An 18,384-nucleotide genomic window follows, 5' to 3' on the forward strand; every position below is an offset into this window, starting at 1 on the left:
TCAAGAGTCTTCTCCAGCACCACTATTTGAAAGCATTAGTTCTTCAGTGCTCAGCCTTCTTTATGGTCCAACTCTCACATCCATACATGACTACTGGGAAAACCATAGCTTTGACTATATGGACCTTTGTTGGCGAAGTGATGTCTCTGCTTTTTAATATGCTGTCTAGGTTTGTCATAGCTTTCCTTCCAAGGAGCAAGCATCTTTTAGTTTCATGGCTACAGTCACCACCGGCAGTGATTTTGGAGCTGAAGAAAATAAAATCTCATTGCTTCCATTTTTCTCCTTCTATTTACCATGAAATAATGGGACCAGATACCATGATCTTAGTTTTCTTTGAATGTTGAGTTTTAAGCCAGCTTTTTTACTCTCCTCTTTCACCTTTATCAAGAGGCTCTTTAGTTCTTCTTCACTTTCTGCCATTAGAGTGGTATCATCTGCATCAGTTCAGTTCAGTTCAGTTAAGTTGCTCAGTTGTGTCTGACTTTATGTGACCCCAGTACATGACTACTGGAAAAAACATAGCTTTGACTAGATGCACCGTTGTTGGCAAAGTGATGCCTTTGCTTCATAGTGATTTTTTAAAATTTTTAATTGGGGGAAAATTGCATTAGAAATTTTTCATTCCATTTCAGAGCATCTTACAAAGCGCCAAGACATTTATGATTTGACAAACTCATACAGTAGGTATCATTTCATCTTCCTTATTTTATTAATGAAGGTACTGTGGCTCAAAGAAACTTAGAGATTTGCCCAAGTTAGGAAGTAGTGCAGATAAAATTTATTTATTTATTTTCCTTCTTTCAAAGCAGGTCATAAAATAAAGGAATAAGGTTCACGTAGCATCTGTCTTTCAGAATGCTTAATTGTTTAACATAATATGCTGTATAAAATTTATTGCCATAACAATTCAGGTAAGCAAAGAACTAGCAGCATTCACATTTTATAGAAAATCTAAGTTAAAGTCATATGATATTGAAACTAATGAAAAACTATGTTAACCAATCAATATGTATGACCTGATGTATTTGAGTGCATTTTTTCCCTCATCCTGAATTGATTGATTGGGTTTGTGTCATAGATGTGGCTGAAGAGGAAAAGAAAAATGAAGACTTTTCATAATCAAGTAATCAGTCAGGGAGCTGCAGCTAAAATTAGTCAGTAGTAGGGTTTACACTGAAAACCTGTAATTCTGCAAATATTAATAAACTCAAGAGAATCTTTCCTTTATAACCAGAGAGATGTAAAACAAAAACATTTAGCAGAGGTTATGTCATTTTTAGGTTATCTGAAAGTGCTTCATATACACAGAAAAAATTTCAATATTTCATAAACATGTAAGAGGAAAAATAAAATGTCTAATACCTTCTAGAGCCAGAAGTTAGTTGAAAAGTTACTAATTTATGTTAAGCAATGTTACTGTAAGTATTAAAAATATATCTGAATCTCTATTTCTTGGTGTCTTGGAAAATCTCTGTGTCCCTCCTGATCTCTGAGAAATATGAATTGAGTTGATTCCACTCCTGTATTAAACTCTCCTCTACTCCATTTTCACTATGTATATGATTTTAATTTCACAATTAAAATCAACATTATGATTTTATATTTGTTACTGTGTAACTTGAACAACCTTCATTCACCAACCTTTAAGCAGCATGCTTTGATTGTCAGTTATGTCAGATGGAAAGATGTGGACCCCGTTTACTTTCTTTACATCCCGTTCCTTCCCCGTTCATCTCTCGTTTTCTGCTGGTTATGCCATTAGTTTTTACACAAAAAATATTTGCAGTCTGTTCTGTAAAAATAATTGTCTTCTCTGTTGTATAGATTGATTCTAAAAGCTGAGTACAATAATTAATGTTCCCATATGATAATTATATATGTGTGTGTACATTTATTTATGTTTTCACCATGTAATCAAGTTTTTGGAATTGTAAAGAAGGAAAGGTAGCCTTATATACTGTTAACCTGTACTGCTCATTGGAGAATGTTTCAAGCTTTGCTTCAGATGGACAATCTTGTTCAGGTTTTGTTTTTTTTTTAGATGCGGACCATTTTTAAAGTCTTTATTGAATTTGTCACAATATTGTTTCTGTCTTATGTTTTGGTTTTTTGCTGTGAGGCATTTAAGATCTTAGCTCCCCAACCAGGCTAACCCTCACCCCCAGCATTGGAAGGTGAAGTCTTAATCTCCGGACTGCCAGGGAAGTCCTGACACTCTTAATTCTCTAAACTGTTTCAGGTCATGTTGCATTTATTTTGCTTTATATTTGGAACTGTACATTGTATACAGTTTTGTTTAGTTGGTTTTCTTGAAATTCTTAAGCACTTTTTTTTTTTTTCGTAACAGAGAAAGGTAAATGCTTTGATGCTATCACTAAAAACTCATTAATGAAAATAGGTTATTAATCATACCCATTTTGTTCTTGAAAGCATTCTTCTTGGAACCCTTTGGCTTCTTACTCTAATTTGAATACTTTTTAGGCTGCATAATTGGTATTTTAGGATTCCCCAATACCCGCGTATTGTTTCTAGATTTCCACTGTTTCTTGGCTGCTTTTTTGAATTCCTTTTTTGAAAAAATCTTCAAGAGAATTTCATAGACATAAACATAGTACATAAAAATATTCTCTCTCCCGCATGTCTGAGACAAGCACCTTCCGATCTTCCTGGTGGAAAATTTGCCTAGTATGTATATGTATATATATAAAGAAAAGTCATTTTGAAGCTGATAGTGTATCTTTATGTGTATTCTTAGTATAATGCTTTAGTATATCCTTATTATAATGCATTAGTGATCCAAACTACTTGGAAGACTGGACTTAAAACTTTAATTTTTTAGAGTTTCCATCTTTATTTGTAAGGCACCTAAAACTTATTTATTAGACACTTTTAGGTACGAAAACTTTTCTTTTGTTGAAAATAAATGACTATGAAAGATATGAGCTTCTGAAGACAGAGATCATTCAACCTAGAACATAAGTTATGTCCTTCTTTAGCTTAAGTTTATTTTTTTAGATACATTCCTGAAAAAACTAGGTGTAAATCAAATTATAAAATATTTTATCATTGGTTTACAGTGTAACTTCAGAGATGTTGTTGAATTGGGGGGTGTGGGGGGAAACTGACTCTAACACGTAGTCAAAACCGCACTTACAGATTGAAATCTCTTTAAAGTCATATTTATTTTTCTTTTCAATTGGAAGTCTAAGGACTTAATAATGTTCTTAGGACTGTGGCCAGAATAGTCACATGAACAGTATAGTTCTGTTTTTTAAACAAACTTAAATGAAAATCCTAATATGTTTATTTAGTTACATGAAGCTTCCCTTGCTTTATACAGAGGAATTTCTAGAAATCTCTGAAGGCAAGGATATCTCCAAAAGTAGAGGGCTAGATGGATAGGTCAGGTTTCTATGTGATTTTATGTAAGACAGTTGGAATGGAAACTTATGCTACTATAAACCCTGGGCAAAATATTCCCAATTCGTTCTCATTTCCTCGTCATGCTGCCAAAGTGACTGGTAGCCAGTGTTGGTCAGGATGAGCCAGGCATTCCATATCCTTTTGGTGGCAGGGTAACTTAGTACACTTAAGGGCGATGAATTTGGTAAAATTTTTGGTAATTTATCTTCTGTATATATGTGTGTGAGTTCATACACAGGAACAAGAATGAGATGTGTATGTCTATACAGGTACATTAATCATTAACATTTATAAATAAAATATATGTAGGTATATGTAGACATAAATAAATATATATGTACATATTTATATAAATAAATGTATATAAACATATTAAAAATATACAGTGAAAAATATTCACTGTAACAATATTCACCTTGATTAGGGTCCTCATTAAATAAAGTATGGTAACAACATACATGCTAGTACTATGTAGCCATTAAAGAAGGAAGTATGTCAAAATGTGCTCATTAATGAAGGTGCCTATGTATTAAGTAAATAAAGTAAAAAATAAAAGTATTAGAAAAGACAAAAGTAGTAGAACTGTATGCTCTAGCTACAGTTGTATTAAGAAAATAACACTTTATATGTACATAAAGAGCTTATATGAGTATAGACAATTTCTGAAAGGAAACAAGTAGCTTAAACGGATCCAAATAAAAAAACTTAATATGGTTTTATCCAAGTCTCTTATGTATTAAACATGCTTTTCAGTTTATCTCCTTTGGACTTTTGAACAGTCTTCCTTGTAAGCATATACTTTTGTAGCAAAACCATACACACTGAGTTTGGGGACGGCAATGTAAGGAGACTGACTGGGGAGGCGGTGTGGACACAGATCCTGGCAGAAGGATTTTTTCTATTCTGCAGAATTGTATGCTTTCTACATAGATCAGTGTTTGAGAGGAGCACAGGCTGTAGGTAGGGGTGAATTCCTCACGCCAGCATCACCACCTCCCTCTCTGCCAAGGGTCCTAGGTTCCTGCAGAGCCGCCTTGAGAAGAGACTGTATGGAAGGTATTGTTCCCACTCCAGAGTATTTCCCCCAGTGAACAGGACTATAAGGGAGTCTGTTCATTGGGAATCAGTATTGTGCTGTGGTTAAGAAGGCAGATTCAGGAACCGAATCACTGAGTTCAAAATGTAGCTACCATAGGCAAGATACTTAACCCATGCCTCAGTTTCCTTGCCAGTAAAATGAGGATCACACTACCTATCCCGCGGCGGGTTGTTGTGAAAATTAAACGAGTAATTGTCATGATAAAGGAGCTTGGAGCAGTGCCTGCATATAAGAATTATAAAAGTCTTTGTTATTGTTGTTGTTATTATTGGCCTTACTATTTGGGAAAAATTCCTAAACACTTTAAAAATAATGATTAAAAGTTTAACACTAAATCGTACGTTGATTTTATATATGCCACTTTACATAGAATGTGTTTACGTAACCAAAATATATATTCATTGACTCACTCTTCCAAGGTTGGTTATTTATAGAAACGTTTGAAAAAGTTGCTCTCAGACTTATCTTTCTTTTCTGTGTGATGTCTCTGTTTTCTGGCAGCTTTTCAGGTTTTCTTTCTTGCTGAGAGGGAGAGGGTGAGATGATTTGGGAGAATGACATTAAAACATGTATAATATCATGTAAGAATCGAATCGCCAGTCTATGTCTGATGCAGGATACGGCATGCTTGGGGCTGGTACACGGGGATGAACCAGAGAGATGTTGTGGGTGGGAGGGGGGTTCATGTTTGGGAATGCATGTACACCCGTGGTGGATTCATGTCAATGTATGGCAAAACCAATACAGAATTGTAAAGTAAAATAAAAAATTAATTAATTTAAAAAAAATTAAAAAATAAAAAAAATAAAAATTAGATTGTGTTTTGCCTTGGTTTTTTTTTCCCTGTTTCTTGTACTTGGGTCCATTGGTCATCTTGGACTTACAAGTTTATAGTTTCTATCAAATTGGGGAAATTCTTGATCAAGATTTCTTCAAACATATTTGTCTTTCTCTCCAACCTCTCTCCCCACATCTCACTTCCCCTATGAGTACTCTAATTATACATGCACTTTGATGTTTAAAGTTGTCCCATGGTTCACGAATGCTTTGTTAATTTAAGTTGCTACTGCTGGATTTTTAACTTTACTTACCTTTTCTTCTGTAGTGTCTTACCTGCTGCTAATCTCCTCCAGTATATGTATATTTTTATTCACAGACATTTTTTACTCTTCAGTAGGACCCAGACCTGTTATCTAAGTCTTGTTTATATCTTCCATGCCTCCACTTAACACAGTCAACCTTTCTTCTAGATTCTTGAACATAAGAAATTTTCTTATAACAAGTTAATGCTTTACTAATTTTATCATCTGTGTCATTTTTGGACTAGTTTCTATTTACTGTTTTTTCTTTTCATTATGAGTTGAAGTTTCTTGCTTCTTTTGGATTAAATGCCAGGGTTTGTACATTTTGTCTTGTTGGGTACTGAACGTTTTTATGCTCTCAAAAATATTCTTGAACTTTGTTCTGGCAAGTGGTTAAGTTACTCAGAAACAGTTTACTCTCTTCAGGTCTTGGCTTTTAAGGTTTGTTACTCTGGATTAGAAAAGCTTTTAGTTTACAGTTACTTTAGCTCTACTGCTGAGACAGGACCCCTCTGAGCTCTCTAACAAGTGCTTCCCGAATTAAGAGGTTTTCTACCTTGGCATTTGGGAGCAAGCGCTGTGCCCAGGTGCGTGTGAGCTCTGAGCACTGGGGTCTTGAATCTCTTCCTGTCCTTGGGTGGTTTGCTCAGCCCCATATGCTGATGAGGATTCAGCTGAATGCTGGAGGGAGACCTCTGGCAAGTCACAGAAATTCCCTTCACCTGTGGCTCACTCCTCTCCAAAACTGCGCCCTGGAAATCGCCATGGCTTCCTGTCACTCTCTCCTCCCTGTCCCTAATTCAGGCCACCTTGTGGCCTGGGGTAACCTTAGGAATCCCTGTTTCCCATCTCTCGGTGTCATTCATTTCCTCATGGCCAGCGTCTTCATCAAGAGCCAGTTCTCCCACTTACTTTGTCCAATTGTATAATTGTTTCTCCTTCTCTGGAAACTCCAGCCAGAGGTTCAGCTGGGTCGGTTATTGGACACTGTTACTCGATCTTGGCCAGAAGTAGAAATCACCCTGCTCTAGGCTTTCCCTTAAATGTGGGGGTGAGGGGGGTAGGAGGAGAACAGAAACAAACAGTCCTTGTCCAGCCAGTCTGAAATTCAGAGGCAGCCACATTCAACTGCTGCATACACTTTTTCCTGGTATTTCCTGTCAGATTTTGTACCCCTAGTGGCCTCTGTTCAGAGAGACCTCTTCTTACCACAGGGTCTGAAACAGCACCCTTGACCAGCTCTGTGTTACCCTGCTGTATTCTTCACTGCACTTTTGTTTCTCGACTTCACCGTGTTTTTTTATCTGTTCATGATCCGCCTTCCTCACTGGATCCTATAAAGGAGGTGTGCTCCGTGAAGTCTGGGCTCTTGTTTGTCTTGTTCTCTGCTGAATCCTCAGAGCCTCAAACAACTCCTGGGCACATTGTAGTCCTTCAGTAAATATCTGTCAAATACTGAAAGAATGAATGCCAGATACCGTGCATTCATTCCAAACATCATCTGTGCTGCCCCCACCTTCGAGGTAGATAACAGCTACTAGGAGTTTGCCAGGAAAGACAAGAGGGAAAATGTTTTCCTGGCAGCAGGGACAATGTGTGTCAGAAACTATTAAGAAAAAAAAAATAAGTCTGCTATGGAATTTAGGAACATAAGATTTATTAAATGGACTCCATTTCTTGCTTCATATTGTCATGGAAATTCTGATTAAGAAACTTCCTTTCCAAGGTGTTTTCCCATTTAAAAGAAAAACATCTTAACAGTATTAGGTATATTGTGCATTTAAAAAATAGCAACCTAATAATAATATTAGAATTAAAATTTATCACATACTTTTCTCTATGTGTCTATGTATGTTACCTGCACCCCAGCCCCTCCCCCCCAAAATGAAATTGAGTGATTGTGTGAAGTAACTGTGGAACTTGGTAATGAAGCCATCTGGTCGATGGAAGGGATGACATTCCATGAGGCAGCTGCTGTGTAATGTGTCTTATCTGTGGCCTTCAGGAGGGAGCACCGGCGGGGCAACCTAGTAAGCTGAACCTTTCTGAGTCTTCAACGTTCTCCTTCTATGGGTTCTTCAGCAAACGTGCCAATTAAAGTGGTGGTTTTTGTGATGAAACCTCAAGTAACTGAACTCAGAACGTAACTTCCTCTATTTCTTACAGTTCTGCAGATGGAAAGTACTTTCATTGCTCCCACATTGTCCTGATTTAAATCTGAGACCTAACACTAAAAAGGAGACTCTGATTTCTATTAACCAAGCCCCTGCGTTGAAGCTGTGCTTCTTTTGTTTGCGTTTCTCAGGGTGATTTTCTCATTGTATTCCTGGCTTTGAAGGGTCTTTGAAGAAGACGGATTTACTTTAGGGAACTAGTAAACAAATTTTTTTTCCTAAAGAATAATACAGCTATATCTTACAATCTGAAGCATATGCATATGTTTTTTGAAGAAAATATTTTCACTAATTCAGCAAAGAAAAAGTATTTTTTAGAGGGATTTCTTGAGGAAAAAAGAACAGGGGCTGGGGTATATGTAACACACATAGACACACAGAGAAAAGTATGTGATATATTTTTATTCTAACTGGTTAAATTGATAAAAAATTTCACACTTATTTAATAAAAGTAGGTTTCTTAAACTAAATCATGGGACAGAAGATTTTGTTTCTAATTGGAAGAAGTACAAAAATATGAACACATTTTGTTTGATGACATAATTTCTGGCTTTCCAAAACAGTCATGTTTACATGTAAGGCAGAAATTTAGACCCATAGAGAGGTATTTTCATAATGAAGCTGTGTGATCTTGTATCTCATATGCTTAAATAGTTCTTTTTAGGAGTAGCATAATGTGTTTAACACTCTTTAGTGTCTCGTGACCTCATAGTTTTGTTTCCTTCAGAAGGGCAATTGAAATGGGAAACCAGGCTTACTAGGTCGTGGAACAATTCTCCTTCATCTTGGTGATGACAGACTCTCCCTCAGCAAAGCAGACGGAACCAAAGACAAACTCTTGGCAATACAGAGCGTCTGCTCCTCAGCTCCTACCGAGCATCCTTCCCCCGCCTACCTTAGTGCTGTGTTCTCATGAGCATTTCACCGGATTCTTCATCCCTTGTCCCCAGTCTTGACCCGTGACCTAAGAATCAAGAAAGTGTCATGTTAGTGCTTACTAATTAGTGCACCCAGAGAGCCTTTTCATCTGGCCTTTCAACCTCCTGAAGGTGGGAGCACAAGCTGTCACTCGTATCATGCAGGGAAAACGAACCTTTACTACATTTTCCTCATTTTGCAAACAGCAGAATAAGCCCAGCTGAGACTGGAGTTGAATATGCAGGTTAGAAAGAAATTAACCTAAAATGTAGTACTGTTTGCTTCGTTGTCTTAAAGATGACACAGCACTGCCATCATTGAAATACCCATAATGGGCTGTGATTTTTGACAGACTGTTTCTGTGGCATCATGCTTGTATTTTGATGCCATCATATGCATTTAGTGAAATAATTTTAGGAGAGGAGTGTTCTCTGATTAAAAAGTTAAGGAGCATTTTAAGGCATTTAAGTTGCCGCTATTTTTAAACACGTATGCGGGGTTGCTGTCGTTTGTTAGTGAGCGTTTGGCTCCAGGGCTCATTAATCAGTGCTGTTGGGCCAGGGTCTCCTGAGCCTTCTGGGTTTTGGGGGATCAGCTACTGTAATTAAAGGGATGAAATATATCATGGTCACAAACTTACCACATCAGACAACTGAGGGTTTGGAACTGGTAGAATTAATCTCTTTTTATTTTTTTCATTTAGGTGTTTAAGATAGAAGTTCTAATGAATGGAAGAAAACATTTTGTTGAAAAAAGGTACAGCGAATTTCATGCCCTGCACAAAAAGGTAACTTCTCCCCCCAGCTCTTCTCTACAGGGCAGATGGTATAACATTAAGACCGCTTTATGTGGTTCTTAGAGCTTGAACAGTTCTGAGAACAATATGATTTCTTTTATCATGAAGTAGATTTCCTTTTAAAATGAATTGTTCAGTCCTTTCAAAGGTATACTTTCTGAGTAGGTGAATTTTCCATTAAGATCTTTTGCATAAATATATGTGTGATGGCAAACTGGAGTGTACTATGCTGGGTGTTGCAGGTTCAGAAAGAATAAGACCCAGATCCTATTTTATCCATAAAATATACTTAAAGCTTTATAAAAACCGAGGGGAGTCAAATGATTATTTTACAGAAATAAATTTATCAAAATCATCTTATACTCAAATATATCTGAAAAAGATGACATCTATGTCTTCTGTATTCAAGGACTGTTTGGGGATCATGTAAAGTGGGCTCAAGGCTTTCTTTTGAATTATCAAGGCCATGTTACAAGACTGGTTTTTCAGTTCTCAGAACCATTTTGTTAAAGTCTTTGAGAGAAGAAATAAGAATGCAAAAGGAATAGCTGAGGTTTTGGAAAAATGACTAGTGAAAAGTAGAAGAGAGAATACTTTTTTTCTATCAAATTTTAATATTTCACAGGTTATAGATTATTATTAAAGTGTTAAAATACCTTAATAACTAGAAATATCTCATGAAATTGCCCAGGAAATCACCACATATGAGCTAAAACAGTTTTAGCATTTTTCTTTCATATACATACATATTCATATCTTTGTATATGTATATGTGTGTGTATATATACTTCCTGTATATTAATATGTATTATTATGTACGTACACATATATAAAATGTGTGGCACAGTTCAATTTCTTCAAGGTAAGAAATTAGATGGGGAGAAAAAAGCTGGATGGAAAGATAGTATGTTCAGAAATAATCTACACTTTTATTTTTTTATTTTTAATTTATTTAATTATATTTATTATATATTTTACTATGTTTAATCTATGCTTTTAATTTCATTAAGGACAACTTAAATTTTTCTGGGAAATATCAGTGCATGAATGATGTGGTAGTGGGCTTACTCTGTATTAAAAGCTGTGTAGCATTTCTTTTGTAGCACTTTTAAAACTTAAAATTTTTATTTTATAATCAGAGTATTGAGTAAAAACTTGAAACAGATTATACTGGGAAGTGAGTAAGCCTTTTCCCCCCTTGTCTGAGGTTATCTGTACACTTTTCCATTAGGATAGCAAGGGATAATTAACACTGAATTTTCTACTTAAAGTTGTGTTACATCCAGGTTTACTTCCGCAAGAAACAGCACAGGTGAAGCACAGACTTAGGCTGGGCATTGCTAGCCGACTTTACAAAAAGCCCCCACCCAAGGGCCTCACAGAGAAACAAACGTGGAGTCTAGGCTTCACTTTCTTCTTAAGGAATTCTGGTTTTGTTCGCTTGTTTATTGAGGAAACAGATTCTAGAGAGATTTCTGCTGGGGACCTTATGAAAGCTGTCCATACAATGAAATTAAAACCTGAACTCCTCCCCCTCCCCGGCCTCTGATGCAGGAGTCTGGACTTGGCAACCTGTCACATGCGAGCCTCCTTCCTAGCCTGCCAGGTCTCCATGACCCCAGCACAGCCCAGCCGTCCCCCAAGATACTTGGGGGCCAACTCCACCCGAGGCACAGCTGGGTGACTGCCAATTAGGCCCGCCCTGAGCAAGAGGCTGCCCACGCTGCTTATCAGTGGAGGCTCGCTCATGCTCTCTTCTCTATTACGATTTCTTTTCTTCTACAGAAGAGGACCCTCTCCCCAGTGATTATAGGCAAAGTCTTAGATTCTCAGAGTCAGGAAAAAAATTCCTATTTTTCCTAGGATGCTTCTCTCAACTTCTGTAGTTCTGTTAATAATTTGAGCTATTCTTAAAATTATATCATCAAGATGATCAGAATTAAGAGAAAATAGAAATTCTCAAAGCTCTCAATTTTGCATGTTTTTAGCAGCCTCGTTAAAACGTGATTACAGGGATTTGGAGGAAAAAATCACATTGTGTGGCAGTTTTAGTGGGGAGACACTGAATCGTATGTACTATAGAGCAGTAAGTGGCTGTTAGAAGTCCTCTTTATTTGTCCCATTTTAATTGTATTAGATTTGGCAAAAAAGTAACTAAAAAGCAATGAAGTGCAAATAAAGACAAGGTGTAAAAATAAATATAAATCTGTAATCCTGACTGTAAAGTTGTTTGTTAAGGAGGATTGACATGGGCAAAAAATCAGAATACACAAGTTTTACTGATTATTGCTGCCATGGTGTACGATTTTATCCTTTTATTAGAATTTTGGTACTCCAGTTTCCATGTTTGAATTTTGTTAGGTGCTTTGAATGTTCTGTTTTTACATAAAATATTTTCTCTTTAAATCAATTATTATTATTTTTTTGAATATTCAGTTATTTCTGCAGTGGATGCAGTTTGCTCTGTTGCCAGTGTCCTGGTTTCTCTTACACTGTACATTGTATTTCTCACTTATTAAAAGTTTTTAGCCAATGTTCCCAAATTAATTCTAAAATCATATATGAACTATTAATAAGTGCTTTGTACCTTTAAAATAATAGATGCATGGTTCATATCCATTTGCCACAAACACTTTTTTTAAACTTACTGTCAGGCCCATTTAGAGATAAACTAAAACCATTACTCATTTGACAGTTTATCTAATTATCTGAAGATTATTATTATACTTCTCTCAAGCTCATAATTTTGTATAATTATTATTATCCTTCTCTCAAAACATTCTCATCCCCTACACTTTTCTTAGGATTTCTTTCTAATTTTTTGAAAAAGTCAGGAGGTTTTTTTGTTTTTTTCCTTTCCTATGTGCTTTATTTTCCTCCCATCAAGTAAGCTGAGTTTTTTTTGGATAATAAAGCTAAGTCTTGCGGAAAGTTTAGAGGTGGGGAAATAACCCATTGTTACTCACATATATTTCTATTGTGCTGCTATAATTACTGTTTTCCTTTCTTCCTTGTCTTGCAGTTTTTTAATTTAACTTAATTTTTATTTGGAGGATAATTGTTTACTGCATTGTGTTGGCTTCTGCCATTCATCCGTATGAATCACCCATAGGTATACATAGGTCCCCTCCCTCCGGAACCTCCCTCCCACCTCCTTCCCCATCCCACCCCTCTAGCTTGTTACAGAGCACCAGCCTTGGGTTCTCTGTGTCATACAGCAAATTCCCACTAGCTGTCTACTTTACGTACGGTAAAGAATGGGTTTAAATGCTACTCTCTCGAATTATCCTACCTCTTCTACCCCCACTGTCCCCAAAAGTCTGTTCTGTGTGTCTGCATCTCCATTGCTGCCCTGTATTAGGGTCATCAGTACCGTCTTTCTAGATTCCATATGTATGCATTAATATATGATATCTGTCTTTCTCTAACTTCACTTTGTGTAATAGGCTCTAGGTTCATCCATCTCATTAGAACCAACTCAAATGCATTCCTTTTTATAGCTGAGTAATATTCCATTGTGTATTTATACCACAGCTTCCGTACGCATTCATCTGTCAGTGGACATCTAGGTTGCTTACAAGTCCTAGCTATTGTACATAGTGCTGCAGTGAACTTTGAGGTATACGTGTCTTTTTCAGTTATGGCTTCCTCAGGGTATATGCCTAGTATTGAGATTGCTGGGTCATATGGTCATTTTATTCCTAGTTTTTTAAGGAATCTCCATACTGTTCTCCATTCCTTGCATTTTCTAATGGAACAAATGCTACTGGGTTGCAGGATTCCCTCATGGTGATAATATGGTATAAAAACTAAGTGTAGAATTTCTGGTGGCAGAATGTTCCTGAACCTGCCTTTACCTTGGAGCAAGTTGAGTGCCTCCATTTCCCTAGTTTTAATATGGGAACAATGAAAGTGCTAACTGCATAGGATTGTTTTACAGACTAAATGAAATCGTGTGCATCACACGGTCAGCCTCTGATGATTGATATTCTTCATTACATATAGTTTTTTTTTTTTTTTCCATATCCAGGACGGTTTCAAGCTAGATTACAAAAGGAGCATTCTCTGTCAAAGAGTATGACTATTTTTACAGCTTTGGTTATGTATTGCCAAATTATTTTTTTACAAAATGATTTTAGCTGGTTTATAATGCAACCAGCAAGCATGAAAATTACCTCATCAGCTTTGACTATTAGCCCCCCCCACCATGATATTTGTTTACTTAGAAAGAAATGTGTGTTGCCTTGTGGCTGTTTTAATTGGTATTTCTTACATTGATGATTCTGGTCCTTCTTTTTGGAATTCCATTTATGTGCTTACCCATTTATCTGCTAGGGCCTCCGTTGTTTTTGCTTGTTAATTTGCATAGCCTATTAATAAAATATTAGTCACTTGATGAAACTACTTTTCACGATGGACTTTTTTATTTTGTCTATAATGTTTTAAATTATAAAAGTTTAACATTTTTATGATCTCAAATATATGTCTATTTTCACTCTTTCAGATTTTATGTAAGATTGGTTTTTCTTCCAGCACTCTGGAAGAATTCGATTTCACTTTCTTTTAATTTTTCTTGACTGGTTATTTTTTTAAACTATGAATTTTGGATGACTTGAATCCAAACAAATGTTTATTAAATTGCAGATTCCTAGGCACCACCAGGCATGCTGAATTGAATCTCTGTGATGGAGCCCAGAAATCTGCATGTTAAACCAGCATCCCAGATGACCTTCATGCTCAGAGAAGCTTGAGAATTCCTATTGTGTGGTTCTGGTTTTAAAGGCATCTCTTAGACATAACCCTCCCTACACACATACTGAAGCCACAGGCTTTGAAACCTTGAAAGTCTTTCCTACCTTTCTCTTCTCTTTCATTTCCAGAGTGTCAACAAGCCTACTGATTCATTCTTCCAAACTTCTGTAATATGTGCCATTTAATTTTTCATTTTCTGCTCTTATCATCTCAATTCAGTGTCTTGCTACTTCATGTATTTATTTAACTGTTTCAGATCCTTTTTATTCTTCCTCTGGTACAGATAATCTTTCTAAAGCACTATTTTCATCTTCATTTTTTAGCTCAAAAACATTGAAATGGGCCTGTATTATCTACCAACTCAATGAAATGCACGTTGACTTTCAAAACCAGAAATCTTAAACTGTGTGTTAGCTTTCTGTTGTACCAAATCATCACAAAGTTAGTGGCTTAAGACATTTGTTATTTCACTTTGAATGTGTCAGTAGGGGTATGTTCGTTCTGGGGGGCTCTAGAAGAGAATCCGTTTCCTTGCCTTTTCCGGCTTCTAGAGGCTGTCACTTTTCGTGGCCTTCGTCTGTCTTCAAAGTCAGAAAGCACATCCTCTGTTTCCATCGTCACGTTTCCTGGCATTACATCTCCTCTCTCTGACCTAGACCCTTCTGCCTCCCCCTTGAGATCACATCGGGCCTACCTGGATGTGCTTGGTTGCCCAGTTGTGTCTGACTCTTTGCGACCCCATGGACTGTAGCCCTCCAGGCTCCTCTGTCCATGGGATTCTCCAGGCAAGAATGCTGGAGTGGGCAGCCATTCCCTTCTTCGGGGATCTTCCTGACCCAAGGGTTGAACCTGTGTCTCCTGCACTGACAGGTAGATTCTTTACCTGCTGAGCCATCAGGGAAGCCCAATCTTTCCATCTATAAATATTTGTTTTAATCATACCTGTAAGGTAATATATTTAGAGGTTCCAAGGATTAGGACATGGACATCTTTGGGAAGACCAGGATTCTGTCTACCATATACCCCTTTACTGGCCAGCTGTATTTCTCACTGCTTCTCCTAAGAAAATGCTAATAGCAGCCAAGCCATCAACTCAGTATATGAAGATCACTGTCTCTCTGACTTTGCCATACTGCTTTCCCTCTGTGTTCTCATCTCTTTAAACAAAACTGAAACATTTCAGGTTCTTCTTCAAGGTGAGTTTCTTTTATTCCTGAATCTTTCTGTCCTTGGAACTCCTTTCCCTTTTAGAATAGAGATTTCTACTTAAAAACGGCTATGAGATAATTTAAACTTTTTTGTTGTGTTAGTCACTCAGTCATGTCTGATTCTTTGTGACCCCATGGACTATAACCTACCAGGATCCTCTGTCCATGGAATTCTCTAGGAAGGAATACTGAGTGGGTAGCCATTCCTTTCTCCAGGAGATCTCTCTGACCCAGGGATTGAACCCAGGTCTCCTGCAGTGCAAACAGATTCTTTGCTATCTGAGCCACCAGGGACGTCCCAATTAGAATTTAGTTATCCCTAAGTTTTATCTAACTAGAAGATACATTTTAAAAACCTAGGAACTGTGTCCTTAACTAGACTATCCAGGTGATCATTTTATATTGCATAGAAATATCCAGTCAGTACTAGGAACTAACATAGTGTTTGTAGGTGAATTATACTTCAAACACAAACTCATAGAAAAGAAGTCAAATCTATGGTTACCAGAGGTGGGGGTGGGGGGGGGATCAGGGAGTGTGTTGGGGGGAGTAGAATTGGATTAAGGAGCAAACTTAATAAACAAGTACTAGGGATACAATGTACATCATGATAAATATAATCAACACTGCTGTGCATTATATATGAATATTGTTAAGAGATTAAATCCTAAGAGTTCCATCACAAGGAAAAATATTTTTTTATTTCTTTAATTTTATATCTATATGAAATGATAGATAGGCACTGAACTTATTGTGGCAACCAATGTATGTAAGTAAAATCATCGTACTGTCCACCTTAAACTTACATAGTGCTATGTGTCACTAAAATCTCAAAACTAAAAGGAAAAAAATGAATGAATAAATAAAAATAGGAACCATGTCTTTTGTATATTCCTCACTGTCTGTTAGTGTTGGGCACATATTAGGCATTAACTGACTGCAAGGAGATGCAACCAGTCCATTCTGAAGGCGATCAGCCCTTGGATTTCTTTGGAAGGAATGATGCTAAAGCTGAAACTCCAGTACTTCGGCCACCTCATGTGAAGAGTTGACTCATTGGAAAAGACTCTGATGCTGGGAGGGATTGGGGGCAGGAGGAGAAGGGGACAACCGAGGATGAGATGGCTGGATGGCATCACGGACTCGATAGACGTGAGTCTGAGTGAACTCCGGGAGTTGGTGATGGACAGGGAGGCCTGGCGTGCTGCAATTCATGGAGTCACCAAGAGTCAGACACAACTGAGCAAATGAACTGAACTGAAGTATTTGGCAAATGAGATATTTGGAGAACATTATGCATTCTTATGAATTACTAGAGGAATATTTGGTCAACAAGAACAGTTTTTATTGTGGGAGTTTAGTTTACGGTAAATCTAACCACTTCCCTGGTAGCTCATACGGTAAAGCATCTGCCTACAATGCGGGAGACCCAGGTTCGATCCCTGGGCCGGGAAGATCTGCTGGAGAAGGAAATGGCAACCCACTCCAGCACTCTTGCCTGGAAAATCCCATGGACGGAGGAGCCTGGCAGGCTACAGTCCATGGAGTCACAAAGAGTTGGACACGACTGAGCAAGTTCCTCTCGCTTTCACTTAACCCCAGGTTACACTTGCCCCTGTTCTGTAGGTCTGCTAGTCCTGGGTGGGAAAGCACGACCACCACACTGAAACCAAAACAGACCCCACCCTGTTCTTCTCTGGTCACTCTTAGCGTGTGTGTGCTCAGTTGCTCAGTCGTGTCCGACTCTTAGTGACCCCGTGGACTGTAGCCCTCCAGGCTCCTCTGTCCATGGGATTTCCCAGGCAAGAATACTGGAGTGGGTTGCCATGCCCTCCTCCGGGGGATCTTCCTGACCCAGGGATTGAACCCACATCTCCAGCATGGCAGGCGGATTCTTTACCACTGTGCCATCCGGGAAGGTACACTCAGCATAATATCTTAAAACAAAAGTTGCAGGGTTCTCTCCTTACGGCTCAGACCCAGGCTATGACAGAGTAAGACAAGAGCCTTCTCCACGCTCCCCCCAGCCCAGGCTCTGCCCCTCTGCAGCCAAGGTGTTTGCACTATCAGTGTTGGGTCCTTGAAAGCAGCTCTGCCTTCCTTGGCCCAAATCCTCCATGTGGAGAGGAAACATCCCCGCTTGGCAAACTGCTAGACACAGTTTGCGTGGCCTTCCCAGCTGTTTCCTGTCCATTGGCAACCAGCCTTTTATTCACAAAGGTTTCCAGGAAGCCTGGTGCTGGTCCCTTCCTAAATGAACAAGTTCTTGTGCCTGCCTACTTTTGGCTTGAGTAGACTATTACCTTCTCATGTTCAATTTAACAAAGTCCATGATTCAGAAGAACCAAAAAACTGCCGTATGGGGTTAAACTGGGAGTATAGCACCTTGTGAACTGTCCTTCAAGGGAACCCTGAGAAGACAGGATGATAACATGGGGTAAAAGACTGAATGCCCACCCCCTACCCACCATGAAATGTTCCCCACCTCTTTCTCTAACCTCTTTTTCCTTTTTCATCATTTCATCCCCATGCTTGGGGAAAGTATTTCTGTTCCTTTTGGTGGAAAATGGTTGCTATCACCAGTGTACATACGGCAGGTCTTTGTGGGGTAAGTTCTGTATAAAGTCCTGTAACAGTATGAAAAGGGAAGGGAGTGGTCCTGCCAGGCAGAGGGGCATTGTGTTTGTGGCATCGTGGAATCTGGTTGCTATCTGTGGGGATCAGAAAGGCCATTGGTCTGGACACAGCCTGGCCTGGACAGTTAATCATCGGATGGAGCTGCAGAAGAGTGTTTTTCTTGTAAGCAGCGGAGCCTTCCTGGAAACATATTGTCTTGGGTTTGTCTCTGCTCATCTCGAGCCATTCATTACTCACCTACAAATGCTGTCACCAAGCCCGGCAACTACGATGATCAGCTTCCTCAGTACTT

The 18,384-nt window shown here is 38.2% G+C and overlaps 1 protein-coding gene across 1 annotated transcript in view; it reads left to right on the forward strand.

Annotated features, from left to right (window-relative positions):
* SNX24 (sorting nexin 24) overlaps positions 1 to 18,384 on the forward strand; it is a 171,809-nt gene that overhangs the window by 86,203 nt on the left and 67,222 nt on the right. The window contains exon 2 of the mRNA XM_040241713.1: positions 9,403 to 9,486. Coding sequence (XP_040097647.1) covers positions 9,403 to 9,486 — 84 coding nt within the window. The remainder of the gene's footprint in view (positions 1 to 9,402; positions 9,487 to 18,384) is intronic.

This window comes from Oryx dammah, unplaced genomic scaffold, assembly GCF_014754425.2.
Source record: "Oryx dammah isolate SB20612 unplaced genomic scaffold, SCBI_Odam_1.1 HiC_scaffold_5, whole genome shotgun sequence".
Taxonomy (NCBI): Eukaryota; Metazoa; Chordata; class Mammalia; order Artiodactyla; family Bovidae; genus Oryx; species Oryx dammah.